The sequence below is a fragment of the Macrotis lagotis genome, chromosome 1 (assembly GCF_037893015.1).
Source record: "Macrotis lagotis isolate mMagLag1 chromosome 1, bilby.v1.9.chrom.fasta, whole genome shotgun sequence".
Taxonomy (NCBI): Eukaryota; Metazoa; Chordata; class Mammalia; order Peramelemorphia; family Peramelidae; genus Macrotis; species Macrotis lagotis.
In genome coordinates this window covers 707,629,600-707,642,561 of record NC_133658.1, presented here as the reverse complement: position 1 = coordinate 707,642,561, position 12,962 = coordinate 707,629,600, and the positions used below count along the sequence as shown (strand labels likewise).

Here is a 12,962-nt window from a genome sequence, read left to right as displayed (position 1 = left end):
AGAAGGAGCCCAATAAAATAGACTGTAAACCAATCTACATTCCACTTTAAAACTACTTTATTAATAATAAAATCAATTTTAGGCCAAGTTATAAAGGGGCAATTGGAAGCCACTTCCTTTTTTAGAGATACAATTTTATACAAAGTTATATTTTACCCAGATAGCAAACCAATAGAAAAAAACCTGCTGATGGCAAAAACTGAACATAGAACATAGACACAAACAATTTTTCAACCAAATTATGAAGTTGTTCAATTTAAAATTTCACCCTCAGCACTTAAAAATTCAATACTCTATATTATACACAGTATCTTCTGACTAAAAACATAAATGGAATGCAAAAAACCCAAGCCCTAATTCTCAAAAAGAAGAAAGAAGGGGGGGAGGAGAAAGAGAGCAAACTAGATAGTTATTAATAAATTCAAATTTTTTTATCTCATAGATGTAAAAATGCTATTGAACTAAAACATTTCTATTTTTTCCAATACATACAAGAAATTAATCTAAGATTTCCATTTTGAAAAGAAAAATAAATTATTATTTCACATATTAGATCAGAAAAACATAGGCATTCACTATAGGATAGTCTTTTTATTTGTTTTTGCAAGGCAATGGGTTAAGTGGCCACATAGCTAGGAAATTATTAAGTTTTTGAGGCCGGATTTGGTCAGGTATTCCTGACTCCAGGGCAGATGCTCTATCCACTGTGCCACCTAGCCGCCCATATTGACATTCTCAATATGAGCTTTACTCAGTGACCAAAAAGCTGACAAATTATAAGAAGTAAACCATTGTCAATATTGTCATTCTTGCTCTAAATCTGTAGTTAAATGTAAGGAGGGCTATTATTGTTTCACAGGATATTTGGTCAGTTGATCATCAATTAAAGACAGAAGTGATTCATCTATTTGAATTCTCTTACCTTAAGATAAGGAAATTTAGGACTACAGAGGTATAGGGACCTGCCTAAGGTCATAAGATGGTAAATGGAAGATTTTGAACATGAATCTAGGTTCTCTGACCGCAAATTTGCATTTTTTTCTCCATCTACCACAGTACTTCCAATAAGAGTTTAAATGGCAGGAGTGAAAGGATGGGAATCAGAAACAATACATTCTTCAACTCTTTTATTTTTACTTTTAATGTCTAAGTTTTCTCGTTCTGACACGGTATGAATTAGATTCAATTTAACAAAAAAGACATTATAGTGGACAGAAAAATTTTGCAAGTTTGATTCTGTGATCCTTTGGGGGTGGGAGGTTCATTCTCCAGCTCATTTACAGATGAAGATCTGAAGGCAGAGTTAAGGGTTACACAGCTAATAAATGTCTATGACTGGACTTGAACTCAGGTCTTCTTAAATTCAAGTCCAATATTCTATCCACTTCGCCACTTATCTGCCTTGAAATAATGCATAATGAAATTAATTGTGCATGCTAAAGGTAGTTTGGGGTCAAGTTGTGAAGATTTTGAAAGTCAAATAGAGGAGTTTGTATTTTAGGAAGGTTGTAGGAAGGTTCTGGAATTTAATGAATAAAGGGTTTGACATAGCCATTTTTGTCCTTAATAAAATCTGATAGCTATGTAGAAGATGGATTGGAAAGGGTAGCAATTTAAAAGCAGGGACATCAGTTAGATTTTTGCTAAGTCACTAAGAGAAAGGTTCTGGGGGACCAGAACTAGGGTTTCATTGTTAATTACTGACTTTGAAGAATGGAAATCAGATTAAAGGTCATGTACTAACATTATTTCTAACAGAAGTTTAAATTATGTAAAATAACTGCCAAAATAAGGAGAACAAAGACATCCAGAAACTGCTTCAGAGAACAAACGGCTTCATTGCCAAGTAGACATAACAGCCAAAGACAACACCATTTTAGACTATAAACTTATGTATAAGTCACTGCAAGAGTATCACTGAAGATTCAGAATAGTACTGCCTTACACTATAGGGACAAGTAGTTCATGTTCATCTATAAGAAATTTATAGAAAATTTTCCATGTGATGTAAATAAAATCATTACAACTCTACAAATTAAACTAGTAAGGAAGATAACATATATAGATGACATATGCCAGTATTTCTATAATAAATTTTTAACTACTGAAGAAAATAGAAAAATCTATAAATTTTCTCATCTTGGTATCTAATATACCACATGAAGAAGTAGAGATGGCTTATATGAAGACTAAAATATGAAAGGTGACAGAAGACAACACCAAGAGTCTTGATTTGAAGCATGTCTATCTGAAAGAAAATAAGATACTCAACTATAGGAAAGGAACACTGGATCTTAAGTCAGAAGACCAGGGTTCAATTTAACTACTTGCATAATTTGTTGTTCAATTATTTCAGTTGAATTTGACCTTGTGATCCTTTTGGGGGGAGATCGTTTCAACTCTGATCTCAGTTACCTTACCCATAAAATAAAAAAAATAATGGACTTTTAAGGTCTTTTTTAGTTCTGAATTCAATGAAACTGTACCAAATGATGAGATAAAATTATGGATAACAATTACTCTCAAAAAATTGACTCAATGTCAATAGCTTTAAACTTGACCTCTCTTTGGTTTTACTTACCTCACAGGTTTGGTTTAGTTTTTGTTTTGCAAATATTAATGAGTTGTACAGTTTAGCTTCAAGTAAGTGTAACCTGTACTAAGACTTTTGGGACTCTATAGAAATGTTTAAAATTTATTACCAAGAACTCATATATATCTACTTTCTTACTTCCATGAAATCTTTATGTGACATGGTTCAAGGAACACCTTGACTCCAGAGAGCAAAATGAAACTTTAAAGAATCTCCTCAAATAAGATGTTATATATATACATAAATCATAGTAATACAGGACTTTCTTGGCCACAATAATGCAGGGTTCAATTACTGTAATACAAACATCACCTTTCCAAATACTGGAGACACTTATTTTAAATAACAGCCATGGAATTCACAATCTGTTGCATAATAAAAAAATTAGTGAGACTGAGAGTGAATAAATAGTTGCTCTATTTCAAATACTCAAAATATGCATTTGTTAAGTGCCATATATTGTGTTAAATTTTGAGGATATAAATGTAGAAGACATAAAATTGAAACATTTCTTATCTTTCAGGATTGTGAATGGTGGGTGTGGGCAACAGGACAGGATGAGTCTGGAAAGTCATAAAAGTATTGAAGAACATTTAGTTCAAGATATTTATTACCAATATTATATTGGTACAATAAAGTACACTTACCAAAAAGTATTTGAAATCGTTATAATAACAATTAGTTTTTCTCTTAAGGAAAAAAAAATCTTCCAAAATTCTAAAGTAATTCATGTAAAGATTCTAATAATCTGAACCAGTAGTTAAGAAATGAAGTATTTTCATAATTTATGTGATATGCTCCTAATAACAGAACGGGGTAAAGTATACAAGTGACATTATTAGGCAGCTAATAAAAAGGTTGGTCAAGCACATTTAAACTAGAAACTATAATATACTATTCCTTTTCTATATATACTCAGTTTTGCTCACTTTATGGGCAGCAAGGTGATGCAGTAAAAGAGCTCACTGGGTCTAGAGTCAGGAAAACATGAGTTCAAAGCGTCAAGACACTAGTTATGTAACCCTGAAAGGTATTTAAATTTTATTTAAGCTTTAGTTTCATCCTCTGTAAAATAGGAATAACAGTATCACCTATCTCACTGGATTGATAGGATGAAATGTGATAATATATGTAAAAGTTCTTAACAGAAAACCTCTGCTAATAATGTGTTCTGTTTTCTTTGATTTTTGTCAATATGAGAATAATCCAACCTCTTCTCAGAGGTTGTGCCTCAGATATAAACCTAAAGCTTAAAGCTCAGATAGGAAATCACTTTGCATTACTGAGCCCAGAATTTATCTTTTCTTACAGAATTATCACTTAGCAATTAGGACTAGGGAGACTGATAAAAGAATCCTGGTTGGAGGAACACCAGAGGGTAGTATTTTCAAATTGGAAGTGAAAACAATTAGAAGAATTATTGTACTAGGAGTTACAGAGCTGGAAAAGGAGTAGAGGCTGCACCAAAAGTAAGTAAAAGGGATTCTGATCTAGGATCATAAGATCAAAATCCAATTTAAAATAAGGCCACTATCTTGTATGACTTCAGACCAATTAGGACGTAGAAGACTGCTTAACAGAAGAATAAAGTATGCAGGGGAGTTTTCAAGGGGATATATTAACAAGACTTCCAAAAATACAGGGCAGATAACTTGAACCTCCAAGAGAATTTTTGGAGATGTCAGCAAGGGAGGGCCTTTTTCCATGTAAGATAAAACATTGTTTTCCAAAATATCATTGGTAGGGAATAACTGGGTAATGAAGAAAACTCCAAACTCTTGGTAAATCTGAAAATTTATTTGAGAAGTAGGAAGACTACTAGGTTTCTATATTCAGAGTTTAGAATTATAGATACCTACTGTTAGCTTTGTCCTACCAAATTTGTTGACCCAAGTCTTAGAAGTGAGATTAACATTATAGACTTGCCTATAGGGCAAAGTTAAAAGTGGAGTTTCTTCTAAAAAGAAAGAAGACTAAAAGTATGAATTAATTACTGTAACTTTATTTTATTCAGTTACTTCTTTCTCCCTATAATAGAACCTGAACCTGTGATTTCATTGCTATAGGGAACTCCCAGTGACAAAGGGATCTTTACCAATGCCAGTTAGGAAATCAGTTTTAGGGAACTGCTTCAAATACTTGAAGTTACATGATATACCATTATGAGTCAGAGAAAGGATTTGAACCCATTTCCCTGACTACAGGATCAGTTCATCATCCACTCTCTCTGTTATCGTTCAATCATTTTCAGTTGTGTCTGACTCTTTTCGACCCAATTTGGGATTTTTCTTGGAAAAGTTACAAGTGTGGTTTGCCATTTCCTTCTCTGTCTCATTTTACAGGTGATGAAAGTGAGGCAAATAGGGTTAAGTGACTTGCCCAGGATCACAAAGCTAGTGCTTAGGGTCATATTTGAACTCAGGTTTTTCTGATCCAATCCCTGTACTCTTATCTATTCTGCCACCTATTTGTCCATTTCTGTAATAATCTCTTTTTAAATACCTAAAGAGGAGGGTGGAGAAAAAAGCATTATGGTTTCTAAAGGGGTACTCAAGGGGAAAAGAAAAAATGACAGTAAATGAAAGTGGGAGGCACTAGTGAGCCACATCTGGGGTGGAATATAGTGGTCCCTCAGCCATGGCAGGATAACTTGCCTTAAAGTAAAATTATATGTCTTCTGAGAATAATATGCCCAATTTTAAATCCCTGAATGCTTTCATAAATCTGATACTTCATGAGGACAAAAATGGAATGATGTTCTGTAATACTGTAAATTCTGAGAGCTTCAGTTTAAAGTAGGGTAAATATAAGTAGGATTCTCAAATATCCTATTCATTTATTTGTGACATTCTTTTTATTTTAAAATTTTGAGTTCAAGATTCTATCCCTCCCTCCCTCCTTCTTCTCCTCCAATGAGGCAAATACTATTATATCAAATATGCATGTGAAATCATGAAAAACATTTCCATATGAGCCACAGCACAAAAAAAGGAAAACAAAGTAAAAAAAATTATACTTCAATTTACACTCAGAGTTCATCAGTTCTCTCACTGGAGATTGAGAGCATTTTGTCATTATGAATCCTTTGGAATTGTCTTGGATCATTGCATTAATAAGAGTAGCCAAGTCTTTCACAGTTAAACATTGCAACATTACTATTACTGTGTACAATAATATCCTGGTTCTCACTTCACTTTGTGTCAGTTTATATGATCTTCCCATATTTTTTTTTTTCTGAAACTACCCCATCCATCTTTTTTTATTTTATTTTTTGCTTTTTGTAAGGCAATGCCATTAAGTAACTTACTCAAGGACGCATAACTAAGTATTAAGTGTCTGAGGCTGGATTTGAGTCCTCCTAACTCCACAGCTGGGGCTCTATCCACTGTGCCATCTAACTGCCCACTCATCATTTCTTAGAGCACAACAGTATTCTCCATCAAAATCATACACCACACTATTTCAGGAATTCCCCAGTTGATGAGCATACCCTTGATTTTTAATTATTGAAAAAAGACTACAAAAATGCTACCATATTTTTGTTCATATAAGTTCTTTCCCCTTTTTTGATTTCTTTAGTATAAGACTTAGCAGTTGTGGTATGCACAGTTTTATAGCCCTTTGACGATAATTCCAGATTGGTCTCAAGTGATTGGACCAGTATACCACTCTACCAACAGCTCATTAGTATGTTTTTCCTTCATCCCTACCAACATTTGCCATTTCTGATAGGTGTGAAGGGATGCCTCAGATTTATGTTATAATCTAATGGGATGATGGTAGGGGAGGGGTGTGTTTTTAAAACACAGTGACTCCTTATTAAGAGTCGATGGGTAACAAGTAGAAATCAACTGGTGACTTGGAGATGTTATAAAGTGGGAATTCACAGTCTGGTGCTTGAGATGGCCTCTGAGTTCTCTACCAACTTAAGAGATTCTCTGTTGTGAAGGGATTTGAAGACTAAGAAAAATAACTCCATGGCATTTTAAGGTTTTTGAAACACTTCTCATATATTCTCTCATATTCTGTGAGACAGCTCCTATCATTATCCCCATTTTAAAGATGAGAAAACTGGCAGTAGGAGGTTAAACAACTTTTGCAGGGTCACACAGCTATCATCTGAGGCCAGCTAATTCAGGTTTTTCTGATTTCTGAGTCTGGTATTATTTCCACCATGACATCTAACTGTCATGCATACATACATGCATTCATCTATACACACATGCACACATGCCTTCATACAGGGTGTCCCCAAAATATCAGTGTGGTTGAAAGCTATTAAAACATAACTGCACTAAGACTCATGGGATACCATGTCTTGAACTTTAAAGGTATGCAAAGCACTTAGTGAGATGGAGGTGATGACACAGATTATGAATGGTTTATTACTATCTGTAGTTAAAAAATTCGAGCACATTTCTCTAAACAAAAGTGATTTTAGAGCATTTTTATATGATTTAATCTTTGATTCCTTCTGAAAACTACTTGATCATGTCCTTTAACCACTGACCAATTGGGGAAAAGCTCTTTTTTTATAAATTTAACTTATTCCCTATTATATTTGAAAAATGAGACTTTTATCAGAGAAACAATGTAAAATTTATATATATATATATGTGTGTGTGTGTGTGTGTGTGTAATGCCTTTTAGCATATGTAGATTCCCTGATGATCTCTTTTAAATAGACCTTTGATTCAACCGTTCTGGAAAGCCCTTTGGATCTATGGCCAAAGGGCTATAAACTATATGTACCCTTTGACCCAACAATACCACTAACTAGTTCTATATCCCAAAAAAGATAAAAAAAAAGGCCAAATGACCAATATGGATAAAAATATTTATAGCAGCTCTCTTTGTAGTGGCAAAGAATTAGAAATTGAAGGGAAGCCTATTAATTGGTGAATGAATAAGGTGTGGTTTATGATTATAATGAAATACTCTTGTGCTATAAGAACAGGATGTTTCCAGAATAACCTGAAGAGATACAAAATAAAATGAGCAGAACCAGAAGAACATTATATACAGTGACAGCAATACTGTACAATGATCAACTGTGAATGACTTAGCTATTCTCAGCAAAAAAATTCAAGAAAATTCTTAAAGACCTAGGATGAAAAATGCTATCTACCTCCAGAGAAAAAACTGATGGAATCTGAATACAGCTCAAAGCATAGTTTACGTTTTTAACTTTTTTTTCCCGTTTGGTCGTGATTTATATGAAAATGTTTTGCATGACTGCATATGTATAATATTTATCAAAGTGCTTGCCTTCTCAATAAATGAGTGAAAGGATGGGTATTTGGAATTCAAAAATTGTATAAAACAAATTAAAATTGTTATTGTAATTATAAAAAATAAAATATTTTTAAAAATTAAGTCTTTTTGTTTTTGCTTTGTCTGAGATCATGACTGCTGACCCTAACTTTCTTTAACTGAAGCACAATAGATAATTTTAACTGTATCATTATGGGTTAGCTTCTATCATAGACATTAAAATTACTGTATATTTCCCTCCATCCAATTTCTTGTGTTTATCTTCTTTTTATCCTATCCCCTTTTCAAAAAATCTATTTGGCTTCTGATCAACTGCCTCCCTTAATACACCTACTCTTCTCTCATCTCCCCCTCCACCACATCACCTATCCTCTTCATTTCCAATTTCCCCATTAGAGAAAGTCGATTTCTATATATTCTTCCCTTTCTGAACTAAATCTGAATGAGAGGGTGGGGTGGGGTCAAGAATTGCTTGTTTCCCCTCTCCATTTTCCATTTCAATATAAATCTGCTTTTATATGAGAAAAATTTCCCCATTCCAAATCTCCCTTCCTTCCCTCTTCTACCAGTATATCACTCTTTTTCACCCCTTCATTTTTAGTGGGGATCAATTCTGTATAAATACTTATAGTCATAATCTCTCTGAAGATTCCTTTTAATTACACTGATGATGATCAAGTTCTTAGGAGTTACATCTATCCTCTCCCCACATAGAAATGTAAACAGTTTAACTTTATTGAGTCTCTAATGATTACTCTTTCATGATTACCTTTTTATGCTTCTTTTGCGTCTTCCATTTGAATGTCAAATTTTCTATTCAGCTTTCTTATTTTTATAAAGAAGTCTTTGAGATCCTTTATTTCATTAAATATTTATTTCCCTCTGAAGGATTATACTCCGTTTTGCTGGGTGGTTTGAAAAACATTTTTCAGTCAGCATTTCTCATCCTAGGTCCTTCAGAATTGTCATGGATCATCGTATTGCTAAGATCTAAATCATTCACAGCTAACCAAGTATTACTGTTTCTGTGCACAAGCTGATTTTGCTTCACTTCACTTTGCATCAACTCATGCAAATCCTTCCAGGTTTTTCTGAGATCAGTCTGCTCATCAATTCAATAATTCTAAAAATTATCTCTCCCCATTTTATTTACTTTCTTAATAATATATTTCACATTTTCTTCTATTTTCTCACTTTTTGGTTTTTTTTGAAGTTTCATGGAGTAATTAGCTTCTACTTTTCCAATATTAATTTTAAGGAACTATTTTCTTCAGTAAACTTTTGTAGCAATTTGTCCATTTGGTCAATTATGCTTTTTTTTGAATTATAAAGATTTTATTTTGAGTTTTACAATATTTCCCCCTTATCTTACTTCCACCCCCCACCCCCCTAGAAATCAATTTGCCAGTCAATTATGCTTTTTAAAGAGTTTTTTGCTTCAGTGTATTTTTAGCCCCCCCCCCCCCCATTAGGCCAATTCTGTTTTTTAACATGTTATTTTCTTCAGTATTTTTTGTACCTCTTTTATCAAACTGTTAATTATCTTTTCATAATTTTCTTCCATCATTCTCATTTCTTTTCCCAATTTTCCTTTACCACTCTTATCTCTTCAACTCTTTCAGAAATTCTTGCTGGCCTTGGTAAAATTAGCATTTTGAAGCTTTTTTTTTTTGATAGCTGTTTTCACATTGGCATCTTCTTCTAAATTTGTGTCTTAATCTTCCCTGTTTATCAGCTTTTTATGCTCCAATTCTTTTTTTTGTTGTTGTTAGCATATTTCCCCATCCTAATTCTTCACTTTGATTTTTATGCTAAAGTTGGGTTGAGCTCACCTGGGATGGGAAGGCATTATTCCAAGCTAAGGGTCTGCTGCAGTTTTTAAAGCTATTTTAGATGCTGCCAACATATGATCACTGCTGTCCTAGTCTTCACTCTGGTCTCTAACTAGGAAGGGCCCCCCTCTCCTCTTGTACTCACAAGTACTAGTACTACTCTTGTTACTGGGAGCTGTAATCAGGTTCTCTGTTTTCCTGAATCCACAAGTGCTTCTCTCCACCCAAGAACTTTGACTAGAGCCCCTGCTCCTTTGGGACCAATATTAACATGTACACCTTTCCACTTTAAAATGTGACTCTCTTGCTTTTAGGACACTAGATGTGCCATTCAGTACCAACCTACCTGCCCAGTGCCGGCAATCTCTTTCCTCCCAGTTATCTAACCCCTTACCATCTTTGGGATGAGAGCTCTTAAAACTGCATTATTACTGTGCTTGCTGTTGCAAGTACCTCCCACAGGCCTACTGCTGATGCTTCTACTACACTCTAGGCCTGTGCCCTCCCCAAGGATACAGATCTTCCCTGAAGACCTCCTAATTTGTCTTAAGCTGGGAAAAATGTCTCCCTTTTACCTTTAGTTGGATCTTCTGCTCCAAAATTTGTTTGGAGAATAAGGTTGGGAGTTCAGTCTGGTTCTGGCCTATACTCCACCATCTTGGCTCCATCTCTAAGTAGTATTTTTTAAAGAAGATCCATATAGAAAATAATTGAGAAAAGTAAGTTGTGTCATTAACAATTTGCTCATAGAGCATTTAAGGAAAGTCTTTATATGATCGATTCCTTTAGCTCTACTTTCTGATACATTGCTTTTGTCTAATCCTGGTAAAACAATGGAATGGAAGTTAGAGATTACTGAAAGAGGGCAGAACAGCTGGAAGGCTGCCAAATCCCATTGAATTCATGGTAGATGTCTTTCCATGGACAATTTCACACATCATCATCATCATCATCATCATGTCCTTCTTCCTCCCAACAATACCCCACCCCTACAAAGCAAAACAAAAACGTGATAAAAACTACATGATAAGGAGATGGGATATAGACCACTTCTCTTGGTGGCTTTCACTGTTCTTCAGCTCGAGAAAGCAGGTTGACTCTTTACCTGAGGTGGCCACTCAGTAATGACTCACAGTGATATACCTTATATAGAGGTGTACAAAGTGATTTCTCTACAACCCTGTGTAAAACTTTCCCCCAAAGATCCAAAGATTATTTGCACACACTCATACAATTAGTAAGTAATAACATAAATTCTGATTCTAAGACTAATGCAATTTTCCAGAATACCATCTCTCTTACAAAAGAGAAATTAGCCCTGAAAAGATTGCTAGTATATCCTAAGAATACTGTTCATCTTCTGGGAGTGGTTCTTTAAGATTAAGTTATCCAGGATCACACAGCTAACAAATGTGAAAATCATATGATTTCAAGACCTGTGCTTGGAATGGTATATTGGAACAATGGTACAATTTGTTTTCTTCTAATTAAGGGAAGCAAATAATGCTGTTATATTCTTATGAGTAGGTGTAATTTCAATGTACTGCAAAGACAAAATCAGAATCTCGGCAAAAAAGGTACCAATAGGGCATGTACAACTTAGCAACAGGAGCCAAGCAATCTCTATCCTATTATTTATATGTGGTACCCATGTGGCCTCCTGTTTGGACTTCCTTTTGTGGACTGAACCACAGGACTTAGTGTTTCCGTCCCTGAGGTACTGTCTCCTTCAGGTCTCATATTTCCAATTTCCTAGGAAATGGTACATCTACATCCAAAAGAAAGGGCTGAAGTAAAAAGCAATTCCTTATCATAAAGTGGGCATATGTCAATCCAAGTTGTTGTAGGATCCTGATAAACACACCATGCATTGTGAAGCATTTTTAATCCTTTTTAAATAATAACTCTCACTTTTAACTTGATATTCATTTTTATAACACTAAAATTATAGTAATAATAATATAAAATTGCATTATTAACCTTATTTTGCAGATGAAGAATTTGTGGGGAAAGGAGATGAAATGACTTGCTTAAGATACACTTAGCTAATAAGAGAACAAAACCTAGCTCCCAAGTCTCCTGACTCCTATAGAAGACTTTTTTTCCATGGAAATGAAGGAAGTTAAAAAGAAGTAATACAGCAAAATATATATCAATTACTAAAGGGAAAATTACATGGAAAAATAGGTAAACAAAAATATTAAACTAGAAGAACAAAAATGATGGTGATAAGGATAGTTTACAGCATAGAAAGATTGTACACATTCAATTAATACACATTGAGTGATTAAACAGATGTGGTCACTTGCTCCAGTGACAATACTGATTTTAATGTAAACTAAATAATCTCAGAATGCCTCTAGTCAAATGAATCTTGACTTGAAACTTACCCAATGAGTTTAAGAAACAAAGAAAAAAGGAAATGAAACTCAAATTTGTGAAGAAGTCACATAGCATTGCAGGTAACATTCTTCCATTGTTGTCTTTTAAGAATTATCTTCATTTTTTTGAAGCAGTTACCCTGATTAAGTTAATAAATTCTTCAATTATTATGAATCAAATATTCTTTATTTTCTACTTTAAATCTTAAATGTTTTCATATCACCCAGAAAACAAGACATTTTATCAACACACAAATTATACTTACAAAAATTTCTTAATCATGATGGAAAAAAATCTCACAAAATACCCAGAGGAGTAAAGTTCAATTTTTTAAAGAAAATTCAATCTCAAAGCTCCTTGTTACATAAGAAAGTAGTTTGAGTCCTTAAGTTCAGCATAAAGTATAATTTTATGAATTATCTAACAAGAGGTAAGTTCCAGGGTGTAGTGAAAAATCACTTCAACTAGATTGCTACTACTCCGTGGATCAAAGACTTTACTTTTTTAAAAAGTGGATACCTGCGGTCCATCTCTGGCTTCATAGAAGTCACCCACTCTTATTTTTGCACTGAAGCTGAAATTGTCCCTTGAGATATCCATTATTCCATTTCTGCTGAGATACTGAAAAAATCACATATTTTTCCAATTCAGGTTTTAATAATTACAACTCAGCTTTGATGTACAGCTATTCTCAGGAGTCATGTTTTGGATATTCTATCAAGGGGATATGCAGTTATAAGTGGTCAATTTAGAAATAGGTTAAGGTAGATTAGACTCACATGAGAGGATAATTTTGTATCAAGGAACTTTATTTGAGGAATGAGTACACATTATTTTATTGTAAGCATGCTTAATAGATACTGAATTTACTAGCTATTTCA

General features: G+C 33.9%; 1 protein-coding gene across 23 annotated transcripts in view; it reads right to left on the bottom strand.

The window, feature by feature from the left end:
• Positions 1–12,962, bottom strand: part of BAZ2B (bromodomain adjacent to zinc finger domain 2B) — a 341,329-nt gene that overhangs the window by 90,052 nt on the left and 238,315 nt on the right. For 17 of the 23 annotated variants that reach the window (XM_074215885.1, XM_074215897.1, XM_074215888.1 and 14 more), the window contains one exon: positions 12,601–12,702. The exons of the other annotated variants lie outside the window; for them this stretch is intronic. In XM_074215885.1, coding sequence (XP_074071986.1) covers positions 12,601–12,702 — 102 coding nt within the window. The remainder of the gene's footprint in view (positions 1–12,600; positions 12,703–12,962) is intronic. 23 annotated transcript variants of the gene reach the window in all.